The sequence below is a fragment of the Convolutriloba macropyga genome, chromosome 10 (assembly GCF_964194025.1).
Source record: "Convolutriloba macropyga chromosome 10, txConMacr16.3, whole genome shotgun sequence".
Lineage (NCBI taxonomy): Eukaryota > Metazoa > Xenacoelomorpha > Acoela > Convolutidae > Convolutriloba > Convolutriloba macropyga.
The window spans coordinates 59,059,190-59,075,255 of NC_134477.1; the positions used below are offsets into that span (position 1 = coordinate 59,059,190).

The window sequence follows — 16,066 nt, forward strand, 5'->3', positions numbered from 1 at the left end:
GTCGCTGATTTGTTTTCTTAATGTCTTTCAACACTAGCATGATGTGAATCAAAACAAAAGAGCATATGAAATTATAGAAAAAAGTTGCATGATATTTATAATAGGTGGCATCATATTATTACTTGTATATTCAATCCTTAATTATATGAAACAATTCATTATCAAAAAGCACATCATTTTTGAGAACAACAAAAAAGGGGCTGTCTTGATAAATGGCGGAAATTAGATTAGAAAATGAAAAAAAAGTTTTGCTGATTTCTGTGTTGTAAAATTGAATAAATTAGTGATATCGCAGTGCATTTTTCAAAACTCAGAACAATTTTGTTTGTTGACGGCATGAATTGAAAAATTGGCAAAAAATATATTTTTTGTTATTTCAAAATATATTTTTTGTTCTCAAAGGATGCTTTGAGAAACTATTTCTTCACAATTAATTATGGGTAATTGTTTTAATGTAGGACAGAGATCAGGCTAGGGAAGTGCACGAGAAGGCGAACTTGAAGTTCTTCGAGATATTCGTGGATGCTCCATTGGACGTGTGTGAGTCAAGGGATGTGAAAGGGCTGTACAAAAAAGCCAGAGCTGGTCTCATCAAAGGTAGGTCCAGACTGACTTTCGAAGCCATTCAATGAAAAGCTGATCGTCGTCGGTTTGTGGCATGCTTAAACAATCTACGAGAAAGACTTAAAGTATAAAAAAGACTTGTATCAAGCTCGAATTGACAAAAAATGGTTATAAAAATAATTACGTGCACAAATTGTAAGTTTCAAGAATTTAACCAAATCAATGTACGCTCAATGAGTTCAGTGGCAGGTCTCATCTAAAGGTTGCATAAAAAGTAACTTATATCATGATGGCTTTATATAGCTCTCCAGTCGGAGCTGTTTTTGAGAGTTGAAATATGTTTAAAGGTGTTAGTAGTATATAATACCTACGTAAAGAAAGGGGGGTTATCATTCGACTCTTAACCATAGGATAATAGGTAGTGGTGGTTAAGTGGGAATAGGACAGGCGGGATAAAATCTTTCCGCCTGCTGTTTATTGCCGTTTGGATTGTTCTATTCCGCCGTTCTTGCTAGTTCTTTCTGGTCGTTTGAATTTAACGCTACATGTAAAAAGTAGTCTTATTACCCTAATAGAGGGGAGGGGCTTATTATGTGATATTTAGACTTGTGATTAAGTGGTTTTGGTCAGTTGTTAGCAAAAATTGATCATTATTGGGAGAATGTGTGCATAGATCAAATGGCAACTATAGCAACGCTTGATTTGAAAAGTATTCACGAAACTTACAAGGAAATCGAAAAAGAATATTCACAATACGATAAACGATTTTTATACTTTTTAGCCACTTGTCTGCATTTGGATCCGGAACGTTATCAACTTGGAAACTTTGTTCTGCCCAAAAATTGAACACTTGAAGTTATATCGGGAGACACCTGTTTGTAAATTATATGCATTGAGTTGCCCAAAACGACAGAGAAGCAAGCATTGTGCCAACAAGAAGGAAAAACTTTTTTACCAGTGGCTGACGAATGAATCGTCGGTTAGAGAAACCAGCTCCGTCTCTACTACAAGTCAATTTGTCTCCAAATTTGACAGTTTACAGTTGCATAACGACTGAAAATCAGTTAACGGTTACTCCTATCAAGGAAGAAAAAATTGACACAAGAGGCCAAACAGTTTTGAGAAAACAGCAGATTGTGTGTGCTGGTGCTGAAATAGAAGCTTTCAAAAAGTATCTTTCTCTACTGGAGTACTTTCAATTGTACCATGTCTTTACAAGAGAAAATGAAAAGGTTGAAACTAACCCCTTTACCTACGCCCAAGCGTGCAGTACCAGTTCTGATGTCTCTGGACGATGAGACTCTTCCCGATGACATCAAGCAGCTGATTAAAGAGAACAATGTAGAGTCAATTGTTTTTAGAGATAAACAAGATTCGATGAATGCAAACTATACAATCACTTACAAACAAGGAGACGGAGACTCTGGATATGTTTCTTATGAATTTTTTATAGTTAAATAATTATGTAAAAATTCTTGGAAAGCAATTCATTTTTTTGAACAATTTTATTTCACAATGAGTCAAGCCGAAGATCAATTAGATTCGGGTGGAGGCATAAGTGACTTGGTTTTTGACGCCGAGCACTAAGAAAGATCTTGGAGGTTTTGCAATTCGAGATTGCCTCGATCAGAGGTTGTATACTTTACACAAATCATTATAATTTTTCTTATAACTGTATCTCTCACCAAGTTGGTTTTTTTCAGTCTTGACTGTGAAGAATCCACATTTTGGTTTTCACTTCTCTCTTGTACAGTTGGATACGCTCTTCCAAATCCAAAGTTATGAATAAAATTATTTCTACCACTGACCGTTTGTTCATGGCTGTTTGGGGGCCGTCTTGCTGCGGGAAAACTGAGCTCATTTTCAAAATGTTATTAGTTGGCACATTTTTCCCAGAGTTTCAGCTGCGGGAAAACTGAGCTCATTTTCAAAATGTTATCAGTTGGCACATTTTTCCCAGAGTTTCAAACAATTTATTATTTTTATCAGCATGATCAGCCAAAATTCCAATCGTTAGAGAAGAAACTGAACATACATTTTAAAAAATTCTCCAATTTTGAGCTCATTTCAGAGTTAGAGAACTGCCTTCTTGTGTTCGATGATTCATGTGAAGAAATTTTTATTGACAAAGAATTTTCCAAATTAGCAACCGCAGGGGCGACATAGAAACATCAGTGTAATTTATGTTAAACACAATTTGTTCCAGCAAAGCAGATGGTCCAGAACAATTGATCTAAACACAACGCATATCATATTGTTCAAATCACCCCGTGACACACAACAGATTAGTTCTATTGGTCGACAGTTGAATAATGCACAATTTTTAAAAGAAAGCTATGAGCTCGCAACCAAAGAACCGTTTGGTCATTTATTAATTGATTTGGATCCAAAAACATCAGACTTCTTGCGCCACTGTTCAAATATTTTTCCTCCAGGACCATCAATTTTTTATCTGCCATCAGCTAAAGCGGTTATCACAAATTTGAACGATGAGAGAGAAAGAAGTTTGTTTGCTGGGGCGGCTGCTAGACATATCGGATACAAAACTAAGAGAAGATCGAGAGAGCTCCAAATAAATTCATTAAATTCCTTTTCGAATGTTTGCTCAACATTGTCAATGGTAATGTTCCAATGAGAAAAAGTGTTGTAGAAGGTTATGAAAAATCATTCAGGAAGCTATTGTCTAGACAAACAAGTTTGAAAGAAAAGAGGCAACCTTTTGCTAGAGAAACAGATTTGGTCAAAATTGTTGGTTTCGCTTGTTATCGATATTTGACAAAATCATAATGCGCACCGAAGAATTCATTTTAATTCCAAAACGAATGTTTGCTTCACATCAACCGGTAAAAAAAAAGAAGTTTTGGACAACCCCCTTTATAAACAGAAAGTCGCACAGCTGTCTCTTTTGCAAAGAAACCAGTCCAACTCAATGGAAAAACCAGAGAAAGCACTTGAACCAGTTGAGACTGCAAACAAACTGATGATTGAAACAGCAGAAGAGGAGAAAACAGAACCCATGAGCGAAGACAGCGAGATTGAACCGGTAGTGAAAAAACACAGAAAAAGCGACGATTTCACCTCCATAATGATAGAGCCAGAAGTTATGAATAAAAACCAAATCAAAAGATCAAAAATCATACTTGACTTCACCATAGAGTCGAACGACGTTCTTCACGTTAATAAAGAAACACTGGGCATCAAAGCTTCAACATTTCTGTACAATCTACAGCAACCAACTAAAAAATTGATATTGAAAAATACTCAAGAACAGTACAATCTCCCATCTTCCAAAGTAAAAACTCATGCAAACGTTCTTTGATAAAGAGAGATATGTGGTCCACTACAAACTGCTGAAACTCTATGTCCAACTCGGCTTGGTAATCAGAAAGGTTCACAGAGTGCTTCAATTTCGACAAGAAAACTGGCTATCGCCATACATTACACTAAATAGTGAAAAGCGGCAAGTTGCGTCAAACAAGTTTGATTGAAGAGAACTTTTATAAACTGATGAGTAATGCAGTTTATGGTAAAAACTGTGAATCCAAAAGACGCAGAAATAAAATAACAATTGCACGAGATGCAGAGCATGCGCTAAAGATAATATCCAGATTTGAGTTTGATCGCTTTATGATATTTGGGGAGAATTTAGCAGCCTTGACCACACGACCGAAGTCCATTTATTGGAACACTCCCACTATTGTGGGAGCGACTATCTTAGATCTTGCAAAATTCCACATGTACGCATTCCATTACAATGTCATGCGCCCCAACTTTAACTGTCGCCTTCTTTACAGCGATACAGATAGTCTCCTTTATGCGATAAAAAGTGACGATTTTTATACAGAGTTATCGCAGAAGCCTCAGTCAGTATTAAGTCATTTTGATTTCTCAAGTTACCCACCCAATCACTTTCTTTACGATACCACTAACAAAAGAGTCGTCCTCAAATACAAGGACGAATTCGCCGGCGACTATATTACTGACTTTATCTGTTTGAAGCCGAAGCTGTACTCCATCCTGTCAAAAAGTAAGTTTATTCTCTCTCATAAAACAAAATTAATAGTTGTTGTATAAAAATTCGTATTGGGTTAATAGGCATCTGGAAGGTGTTAAATCGTTTTATATTTACATAGGGTGTTAGTAATCATAATAGCTCCTAATATTTCTCATTTCTTTCTTTCTTTCTTTTAGGTTGTCGAAAACTTTCAGCAAAAGGGGTTACGAGGGCCGCACAACAACATCTTCGCCACGTCGACTTCTTAAACACTCTCAGCACTGGAAACCACCTGCGCTCAGAGAACACCAGGATTGTGTCCGACCACCACAGGCTGCAGACAGTTACTACAAACAAAATTTGTCTGTCAGCTTTTGACAACAAGCGCTATATGCTACCCGATGGCATAAAAACCCTCCCGTTTGGCCATTATGAAATTGGCGATTATGCTATCGATGAAATTGATTGGAATAACGACGATGTGGAATGGGATTATGACTATTTTAGCGACTTACTTTCTTACTTTTGAGCTCGAGCCCAGAGTGGGATAACAGTTTTGTTGTACCACACTCCTCTCCAGATACCACCACCACCCAAAGCTCCAACACATGGCAACCACCAGACCCCGGTTTTGTCGCCGCTCAGAATATAAATGATTCCGATATTGAAAGTAGCGATATCGTTGATTTCGATGCCAGTTTCGAAGAAAACTCTACGCCCGATAATCCGTTCATTAATTTTGAGGCAGAAGAAGCAAGTGAAAGCGAGTCAGAGGGCCCTGTGTGTAAAACTGCAAGGCGATATTAGACTGCATAATTAAATTTAATTGCCCAGAGAGAGACACGCAAAACTGAACCAGTATTGATTTTGCATGCAGTGTGAAATTTGGTTTTAATTTAATTTGTTTGAGTGTTTTGAAATCAAAAGCAAGCGGCGAGACAGAAAGCAAAGTTAAAGGGAAACAAGGGCGGCAGAATAAGGAAGGGAGGGGAAATAAAAGAGACGAAATGGAAAGATTCAGTAGGAAAGGGAAATATAGAGCGGCGGAAAGATTTTATCCCGCCTATCCTATTCCCACTTAACCGCCACTACCTATTATCCTATGGTTAAGAGTCGAATGATAACCCCCCTTTCTTTACGTATGTATTATATACTACTGGTGTTATTTTCACATCAGGCCAATGCTTGAGAGCTTCATTCCTTTAGCCACTAAAACGGCGTTAATTAGTGAGAAAAATATCCTAATGCGATAAGAATTTTTAAGTCTTGCTGAGCGTTGACCTTTTTTCAAATAAACTGATACAGAATTTAGTTCCGATTTAGTTCAGTTCACACATATAATGCATTTGTTTAGGTTTCACTGGTATTGACCAGGACTACGAGCCTCCCGTGAACCCGGATCTGGTTCTGAAGACGGGGTCCATGTCCCTCTCAGACTGTGTCCAGGCTATTATCCAACTACTTCAGGAGCACGGCATCGTTCCAGAATCTGCCAAGGTGAAAATGTTTGGATACCCGGCTGAAATTCATTACTAAAATATCCGCGAAGCGATAGCAGCTATTATTGGGGACATCGTGGTTTTGTTTTTTTACAATTCAAAGAATTTGAATTGTATCGGGGCGCTGTCTTTTTTTACGACTCGAAGAGGGGTATTGGTTTTCCGGAAGTACTATTTAACCGTTTTTTAACAGGAAGTACTATTTGTTGAGGCGGCTTTTTGACCTAATAGTGAAAGTGAGTAGAATTGCCGTATGAACTAACTTTTTCTGAGCAAGAGTTTTTTGTTTATGCGCTGCGTTGAGCTCTATTTGGTCCACTATGGCGAGGGGCCGTGAAACAAAATAGATCCATTTTATTTTGACTAGTTTGTTTGTTCAGGATGTTGTGAAGACCCTTCAAGTGCCAGCTGATCAAGTTGCAGCCCTCACAGAAGAGTGTCAGTCGCTTCCAAGTGTTGAAATATCCAAACTGGACCTTCAGTGGGTCCAGGTGTTGGGTGAGGGGTGGGCTACGCCCCTGTATGGTTTCATGAGAGAGCGGGAGTACTTGCAGAGCTTGCATTTCGGATGTCTGGTTGACGGTAAGTTGATTAATATCAGCTTAAAAATTAAGTTAACCCTTCTGAAAGATTTTTATTGATGATTAGTCGATGTTGATAAATTTAGTAATTTCTTAAGACGTGTGAATTGATAAATTTCAGCTGTAAGCAAATTTGTTTTTTTTTAATCAAAAAGTGAATTGACAATAAACTTGGTTATCAAACGCATGGTTAATATTCAAGTAAATAACAAAATCGGTTGTCACATCACCCAAACGTGCAAACGTGGTTCATCGCCCGTGAACGGCTCAGCAAAGATAGTTAAATGTGTATCGCAAAAATAGAGAGCTTCGTTGTAGATTTTCTTTACCGACCGAGAAAATTATGTTCTCTATCGCGTTTAAGATTGAATGCCCGGCTTGAATTTTTGGGTTGTGGTTCTATCTTGCACTAATTTAGCAGCTACTGGATATAATGTAAATGGGTGGGGGTGTGTTTGGGGTGAAGAGAAATGTGAGAAAAACTTTAAATGCTCTAAGGTTGAAATTGAATGGTTTTCAACTGCTCCCAAACAAATTTGCCAGCAGTTTTTTTTTGGTTTTTCGAGTTAGGTTTTCCGGGCATGATTTCTGGCTATAGCGTGCGTAAAACCCTTGAAAGGGAATTGAGATTAACTAACTTGAAGCATTTACAACTTCAAATTTGTTGATCTCATTTTTTTCTCAAGTTTTTTTATTGCCAAGGTTTTTTGAACGATACTAATTTTAAGTCAATTACTCTTCATGTAGTGTAATATAGTTATTTGATTGGTATACAACTTAATTGTCAAAGAACATCGTTGATATCAGCTTCATTAACAATCGTATATAATTGTAGTTTGAGTAAAGCGACTAAGTAAATGTTCCGAAGTGCAAAACTCAATTTGGCGTTTTGACTCAACAGTTAGTAAAAAAAAATGGTCAGCAACTACGCAAGCAATCGCTTAGGTGGAAATTTCGGGCGTGTAAAGCTGTTTTGAAGCTTTTAATTTTGTTCTGCCTTTTATAGTTTTCGGAGGCTCTCAAACAGAGTTGGCAGCAATTACATTAGTCGTGCGGTCTTTTTGAATCTCTTCCTTTTGTCCCACAGTACGTTATATATCCCCCAGTTACAGAGCACACGTCATTACATCGTAAATCATTTTGTAAAAATGTAGCACGTGCGTTTGGGTGCAAATAATATGCACCCACTAAGCTGGGGAGGGCACAAATGGAAAGGATCTCTTTCAATACGATTTTTTACTTAACCCATTTTTCGCCTGACTTTTTTCCTCAAACATGATAAACAGGTAACGCCCAGAGGGCATCAAGTTCTCTAAGAGCCTTTCGGCTAGCTAGGCTCTAAGTATGCGATTCATTAAAATTGTTTCGGAGACTTGAATTCATGGCGTAAAGCGCTGTTCTTAGAGTTCGACCCCCTTCCCACCGCTGGACACGCATCAGCCCCCCCCCCCCCCACCAACACTAAGTCTGCACATCGCATCGTTCCACACGTAATACAACACGCTCAAACCCCCCCCCCCACCCCGTGCGCTCCCCTGCCGCGCTCACCCCACGCCGCTTCAATTAAGCTAAGTCTAGTTTGAGAGCAATTTGCGCAACTTTAGTCAGTTATGTTTATCTTTCACAAAGAAAGTGTCTACTAAATAGTAGAATCTGACCAGTTCTTTGCACTCATTAATGCACAGACAATCATTAGACCAGCTTGTTCACATTTTGCTCCGGAGCAATCACTGGACAGGTCAACAAACTTTTTATGCTCTCTCTAGAACAATCATAATTCCAAAAATGCTCTAAGAAATTGTTCAATACAGTGTCTGTATTTGATTGTTCAGAAATACATCTTAATAAAGATTACAATTTACGGTTTTTGTTTTCAAATAATTGTTTTATACATGGCTTACTTAAAGACTAATAGTGGTTTCTAGTCTCAAATTTTGTAATGGCCCCGTCTTACCGAGTTATGATCCTAGCCTAAGAAGCAGTCTTCGTTTGGGAGCAATTGATGAGAAATTTTTGGACACATTTTTATGATCTTAGCCTAAGAAACAGTCTTCGTTTGGGAGCAATTGATGAGAAATTTTTGGACCCATTTTTATGATCCTAGCCTAAGAAGCAGTCTTCGTTTGGGAGCAATTGGTGAGAAATTTTTGGAACTATTTTTATGATCCTAGCCTAAGAAGCAGTCTTCGTTTGGGAGCAATTGGTGAGAAATTTTTGGAACTATTTTTATGATCCTAGCCGAAGAAGCAGTCTTCGTTTGGGAGCAATTGATGAGAAATTTTTGGACACATTTTTATGATCCTAGCCTAAGAAACAGTCTTCGTTTGGGAGCAATTGATGAGAAATTTTTGGAGCCATTTTTATGATCCTAGCCTAAGAAGCAGTCTTCGTTTGGGAGCAATTGGTGAGAAATTTTTGGAACTATTTTTATGATCCTAGCCTAAGAAGCAGTCTTCGTTTGGGAGCAATTGGTGAGAAATTTTTGGAACTATTTTTATGATCCTAGCCGAAGAAGCAGTCTTCGTTTGGGAGCAATTGGTGAGAAATTTTTGGAACTATTTGTATGATCCTAGCCTAAGAAGCAGTTTTCGTTTGGGAGCAATTGATGAGAAATTTTTGGACCCATTTTTATGATCCTAGCCTAAGAAGCAGTCTTCGTTTGGGAGCAATTGGTGAGAAATTTTTGGAACTATTTTTATGATCCTAGCCTAAGAAGCAGTCTTCGTTTGGGAGCAATTGGTGAGAAATTTTTGGAACTATTTGTATGATCCTAGCCTAAGAAGCAGTCTTCGTTTGGGAGCAATTGGTGAGAAATTTTTGGAACTATTTTTATGATCCTAGCCTAAGAAGCAGTTTTCGTTTGGGAGCAATTGATGAGAAATTTTTGGACCCATTTTTATGATCCTAGCCTAAGAAGCAGTCTTCGTTTGGGAGCAATTGGTGAGAAATTTTTGGAAATATTTTTATGATCCTAGCCTAAGAAGCAGTCTTCGTTTGGGAGCAATTGGTGAGAAATTTTTGGAACTATTTTTATGATCCTAGCCGAAGAAGCAGTCTTCGTTTGGGAGCAATTGATGAGAAATTTTTGGACACATTTTTATGATCCTAGCCTAAGAAACAGTCTTCGTTTGGGAGCAATTGATGAGAAATTTTTGGACCCATTTTTATGATCCTAGCCTAAGAAGCAGTCTTCGTTTGGGAGCAATTGGTGAGAAATTTTTGGAACTATTTTTATGATCCTAGCCTAAGAAGCAGTCTTCGTTTGGGATTAAATTGGTGAGAAATATTTTGGTTTTGTTTTGCTAAGGTCACGTTGCTTAAAACTGCTGGGCGTAACTTTTTCATCGTCCAAGGGCATATGCAACTTTATTACACAGTTGCGTGCTGTACAATGAAACATAATTTGTAGACAGGGCCCACTAACGGGACAGGGAGAACTAACAGTGGAGAAAGGGGACGATAATTTATACTAATTGCTTTAACTCGGTCTGAACAAGAAGTGATGTTGGCTTCGGTTTTCTATCTGCCGATTTCTATCTATCTATCTTCTCAGCCGTAGCTTATAGTAGTGTTAGTGCGCTGATTGATATCTTTCAGACTGCGTTGGTGATAACTTCAGAAGTGAGTATGGCTAACTATCTACCTCTATCGTCTTGCTACTTATTTTTAACTTTCTTTATCTAAAGCTATTTTTAATATCTCTATATTTGTTGATAATTAGATATTTTCTAGCATTGCAGACCATCACCTCGATTAAATTGGCATTATTTTAATCGAGCAATGTTAATCAGATTGGTAAGCTAAATATTTAAGATTACATTTATACATGAGACACTGCTTGACTTAGCTGTCTCGTTTGAGAAAATATTGCTTAAAGTCAGAAATTAATAATAATTTTAAATTTTACGTATTGTTCTTGGGAAAATCCGAGCGATATGGTATTAAGGCATTTAAAGAACCGTAATTTACTGGAGCTAACTTAACCCTGGAGATGGTTCGTAATGAGTCATGAAGATCAAACTACAAAAAACAGTATGCTTGTAGCGCTTGGAATTCCTGTCAAATTAAGGAAACAATAATGCCGGTGAAGAAGAATAGTCTTGTTGTTCAGTATTAATCAATTGCAAATTTAACTAAACCAAATCCATGTAGTGACGTGAAAAATAACTGGTAGTAACGAGATCTGTTTACATATATGTTGTAGCAAATGATCAGTGAAATCAGCTTCAAAACCCCAAAAAACTTTATTGAGAGATGCAAAACCCCAAAAAACTTTGAGAGATGCAATTAACAGAAACCAGATGAATTGAGTTTAACAGGAAAAGTTTGTTTTCGTAGAGCTAATTACGATACTGAACGAGATCGTATCTTCCAGCAAAAAATTCTTCCTTCAAAAGTTCTTACAGCAAAGCTCCAATATGTCAAAATTTCACGAAACAAATTTTGTAGCCTACAAAACAGTTCGACAAGAAAATTTTCAACATCAACAAAGACTGCAATTAATGTAAGGCAGCGTGCTGTTCGTCCATATGTGAGTTAAATCTGAGTAACGGGCCAATTTTCTTCGCAGGAGGAATAAACTAATCAAGCAAAGATCAAAGAATAAATGCTTGAAAAAACACTACACGAATGGGTACCAATAGAAAAAGTTGCAGGATTTATTTTTTTTTTTCAAAGTTTTAGGTTGTAGCATCTAACCTAACATTAGTGTTTAATAGTCGCCCTCATCTTCTCAGCCAGCTATTATAGCTGACCTATTTTTTACTTTGTAGAACAGAAAGTTGTTTCGCTTTAACTTAGTTTACCGCTTGCGCAACATTTTTCGTAAAATCTTCTGGACTTCTCTAGGCTAGTTTTATTCTTTGCTTATTCTGTTCAAAGCAAGTTGTTCAGCAAAGCTATCTAAAATGAACGGAGTAATAAAAAATGAAATCAAAAATGGGCGTGATAAAATATAAAGCCAAATTTTAGATACAAGCTGAGTTTTGTTTTAATAAATGTTAGTTATCATCTCTAATTTCTATTGATAATAATAAGACCAACCACTGTACTCCCCCATTAAGAAACAGTAGCATGTCAAACTGCGAATTGACCTCAAAATAGTTTGCGCGTAAAACATGTTTTGTGCAACAATCATTTTTTGTTCTCGCAATTCCAATCGGAGTTATTGGAATCAATGGCGGCTATTTTCCGGAATTTTTTTGGATCTGTTTTGTAAATAAAATTAATGTTGCATATGGTTTGACTCGTAACTTTTAAAACGTGCTTATTTGCATTTACATGTTCAAGATTGAGTTACGTTTGGAAACGTTTTAAAAACTATTCACCCCCTTAAAATATAATTTTTGCAATGTTTACATTTTACTCAAATGATGTATATGATGTTTAATTGCTCTCAAACGAAGTTTGTAGCAATTATATTAGTCCTGTCGGTCTTTTTTTACGCGATTTTTCGCTTGACCGATTTTTCGTCTGACGCTTTTGACTTTTCGTCCTCAAAAACGGGATAGACAGGTAGCGCCCAGCGGGCATTAAGTGCTCTTAGTGCCTTTCAGCTCTGTTTCAGCCCAAAACCGTTTTGGAGACTTATACTTATGGTGTGAAGAGCGGTTCTTAGAGGTTGAAGACCCCCCCAACTGTTGACCCCCCCCCCCACTATTGCCCCCCACCCACCCTTACCGCGCGGTTGCCCCCCACCCGACTGTTGCCACCTCCATCAGCACACCAGTGCACCCCCCCCCCCCCCTCCGTGGCTACTGACGAACAACCGCTCGCTATAAACACGCAAATTTATACTAATTATCACAATTTTTTTCAAGCTTTTTGAAAATTTTTTGTCATTTTTCGAGTTTTATCAGCCCTTGATGTCAAGGAACCCACTCTATGGTTTGATAATAAGTTACTGCATAGCCTTTAGTGGTAATTGAATGGTTTCGACATTTCAACATTACGAATTTCTGCATTTTTTGGACAAAACTTTAATTTTTTTTCAAGATTTTTGAAAATGTTTGTCGTTTTTTATGTTTATCGAACCTCAAGAGCCAAGAAGCCTCCTCTAGGGTTTGATAGTAGGTTACTGTATAGTTTCTAGGCGTAATGGAATTTTTTCAAGATTTTAACATCACGAATTTTAGCATTTTTTTGACAAAAATTGCATTTTTTAAAAAAATTTTTAAATTTATTGTCATTGTTCAAGATTTTTTCAGCCTCAGGGTTCAGAAAACCTCCTTAAGGGTTTGAAAATAGGGTTTCCTGCAAAGTTTCTAGTGGTAATGGAATGGTTTTCAACCTTTTAATATCACGAATTTTAGCAATTGTTTTTCAGATTTTTCAAAATTTATTGTCATCTTCTAAGTTTTTACAGCCCCAGGAACCAGGAAAACTCCTCTATGCATTGAAGTTGAAAACTATTCTAAGTTGAAAACTATTATATGCCTCTGGCAATAGAATAGTTTTCAACTTTTTAATATCATAAATTTTATCGATTTTTTCCTAAAAATTTGCAATTTTTTCAAGTTTTTTTGACAATTTTTGTCATTTTATAAGTTTATCGAGACTCAAGAGCCAATGAACCTCCTCTAGAGTTTCATAATTAGTTTTTTATAGTTTTTAGATGCAATGGACTGTTTTTAAAGATTATAACATTTAACAAGTTTTTGCATTTTTTTTTGAAATTTTTGGCAATGTTTTTTGAAATTGTCATTTTTTTTAAAGGTTTTTCCAGCCTCAAGAGCCAAGAAACCTCCTTTGAGTCTTGATAGTAAGCTGCTGCTTAGTTTCTAGAGTTAATGGAATAGTTATTAGTATTTTAATGACTCGAGTTGTCGCAATTTTTTGATAAAATTTAATTTGAAAATTTTTTGAAAAATTATGTATGGGTCTTTATGAGCCAGTGAAACTGTTTAGGGCTTGAAATAGAGATACTGGATAGTCTCTTGAGACAATGGAATTGTGTTCTGAAGATATTATTATCACGAATATTTTTGTCCTTTTCTGAGTTTAACGATCATTAATGGCCAACGAAGCTTTTTAAGTCTTGCAGATGGGTTACATGACGAAAATCCAGAGACAGAAATTCTTTTTGAACTTTTTTTAATTGCTAAATGTGGAAACTTTTCTTTTGACTTTTGCATTTTCAGTTTTTTCTATGTGATTTAGTTACTAACAAGGCTGGAAAACTTGAATATGTAGAGTCGAATCTTATCTTAGAAAAATTTTCTAGCTCTCTCTCTCTCTCTCTCTCTCTCTCTCTCTCTCTCTCTCTCTGTGTGTGTGTGTGTGTGTGTGTGTGTGTGTGTGTGTGTTGGCTGGCGTTTCTTTTCTTCTCTTTTTCGCTCACGTTTAATCCCGCTTTCTCTCTCTCTCTCTCTCTCTCTCTCTCTCTCCTTGACTCTTTTGTTGATGCAGCACTTCAGCGGCTGTGATGTGGCGTGATGTCATCTTCTATTACCGTAATCTCAGGCTCCTTCGATCAAGCTAAAGCTAATCTTACTAAACAGTGGCTAGGTACTGACGAAGCCAACCGCTCGCTTGTCGTTTGAGAGCAATTCGCCCGACGTTAGTCGGTTATGTTTAAAATCTTTAAGCATATGTTTATGAGAATTTTTTCAACTTAGGAAAATTTTTGAATTTAAATTTCAAGAATTTTTCCAGTTTTTTTTAGCAATATAAAACGCGTACATACCATTGCTTGATTGGTAGCTAATGCCCTCCTTTCTCATATGAGCAACTATGATATTATTGCGCGTGTTTTTATTAAGCGTGCGCAGTTGGTTTTTCAAAACTCTTAGACGTTTAAATTTATCTCAAAAGGGGATATTTTTTGAAATGAGTAATTTCTTTCACTGGTAATCTTCTTTTCATATAAAAATGTGTATGTAGCAATGGCACAACTTTGGTTTTCCAGCGGAAGATGTAACAATGTGTGGCTCAGAAACCGGACTCTGAAACCACCCAATTTGCAGATCAGGATCGAAACACTAACTGTTTTTATTGATTCGCCTCTATAAAAGGCTGAAAATTAAAACAAATTTTACGCCTGGAATGGTTAACCGTTGGGTTGTGAAGCTGATTTTGTTGTTACTTTTGGAAGCAATTGTGATGATTTAAATTTTTATTGTTTGCTATGAATTGATATCAACTAAATTAGTGGAGCTCTAAAAATAAAAGTTGGCTGCTAATCATTCAAGTATGCCGAAGCTCTGTAGGTTAAATTGAATTTTAAGAGTTGTTATTTGCACAGATGAATTTGCAGTTCAGTAGACAGTCTCAAAAGTTAGATTTGACAAAAAAAATGGTCTTGTAGTACCTACTTTTTGAAACTATTTTTTTTTCTAAAGATTAGAGTATGCAGTCTGCTAAGCTTTTGTAATTAACTTCTGCCTTTCAAGTCACCGTTGTTAAAATCGGAAAGTTTATAATTTTCTCAAATTTACCGAAGGGTGATAAGTTTGATTGTTTACAGGTATAGCAGGTATAGTTTCTGAAAGCATCAGATTTATCAATGGTAGTGAAAAAACTAAATTAACTAAAATCACAGCTTAAATTTGTGACAAAATACTCAAAGTATTAAAACAAAAATATAATATCCTTTTTGTTAGAAACGCATGAATTGCCGCATAGATTAGATTCACTAGCTTTGCATGAAATGTGAGCGTGAAATTTTTGACATGCTTTTGTAATTGATATGCTATATTGTCGTTTGTAGTACTTCGTCATGTGAATTTTATAACTTTGAAGGTCAGGTAATGCGGTAAGTATGTTGTTTATGAGCATCCTGTGCAGATATTTCTAAGGAAATTCAAAATGTGAAATAAAATTGACAGTCGGATTTGAAATTAAAGCTCAAAATATGAATTCCAAGAAATTTTTATTAAATCTGAGATTATTTTTAATTAAATCTTTTAATTTAAAATTACAGCAGCGAACTGCAAGAAAGCAAGTTATTGTTAGCTTCTGGACAAACCAAAAAGAATCGGATATCCTACTTACAATATCTGTTTTTGAGTCCGGGTATTTGTTTCCATGTTTTATAGACACCTGTGTTACAGGCGGCGTGATCAACCAATCAGTGCCAATAGTCCTGCCAGTTTCAACAGAGGACAAAGAGAGACTCTTAGATGCATCCTCTATTGCTCTCAATTTTGATGGGAAACCAGTGGCAGTTTTGAGGAGTCCGGAGTTTTTCGAACATAGGAAGGAAGAGAGGGTCTCCAGGCAGTTTGGACTCAGTCATCCGGACCATCCTTACATCAAAATGATCAACGAGTCAGGTTTGTAGGTGCTTCAAGGTCTTTTAATTGCTCGCGAATGTGTTCAAAACAATTATTGCAGTCGTGTTTTTTGTAGGCAACACTTCAACAGCTATTATTTAGGCGCTCTGCTTTTTTAAAAATTCGCTTTACCTTTTGATCACGTTTTTCGTCTTA

General features: G+C 36.6%; 1 protein-coding gene across 2 annotated transcripts in view; it reads left to right on the plus strand.

Moving 5' to 3' along the window:
• Window positions 1-438: 438 nt before the first annotated feature.
• The window catches only part of LOC142348230 (bifunctional 3'-phosphoadenosine 5'-phosphosulfate synthase-like), a 28,029-nt gene continuing 12,401 nt past the window's right edge, over window positions 439-16,066 (plus strand). Inside the window, exons 1-5 of one of the 2 annotated variants that reach the window (XM_075399516.1) lie at window positions 439-597; window positions 5,913-6,055; window positions 6,438-6,639; window positions 10,236-10,259; window positions 15,689-15,910. In XM_075399516.1, coding sequence (XP_075255631.1) covers window positions 5,981-6,055; window positions 6,438-6,639; window positions 10,236-10,259; window positions 15,689-15,910 — 523 coding nt within the window. In that variant the 5' untranslated portion in view covers window positions 439-597; window positions 5,913-5,980. The remainder of the gene's footprint in view (window positions 598-5,912; window positions 6,056-6,437; window positions 6,640-10,235; window positions 10,260-15,688; window positions 15,911-16,066) is intronic. The other variant, XM_075399517.1, reaches the window with a different exon arrangement.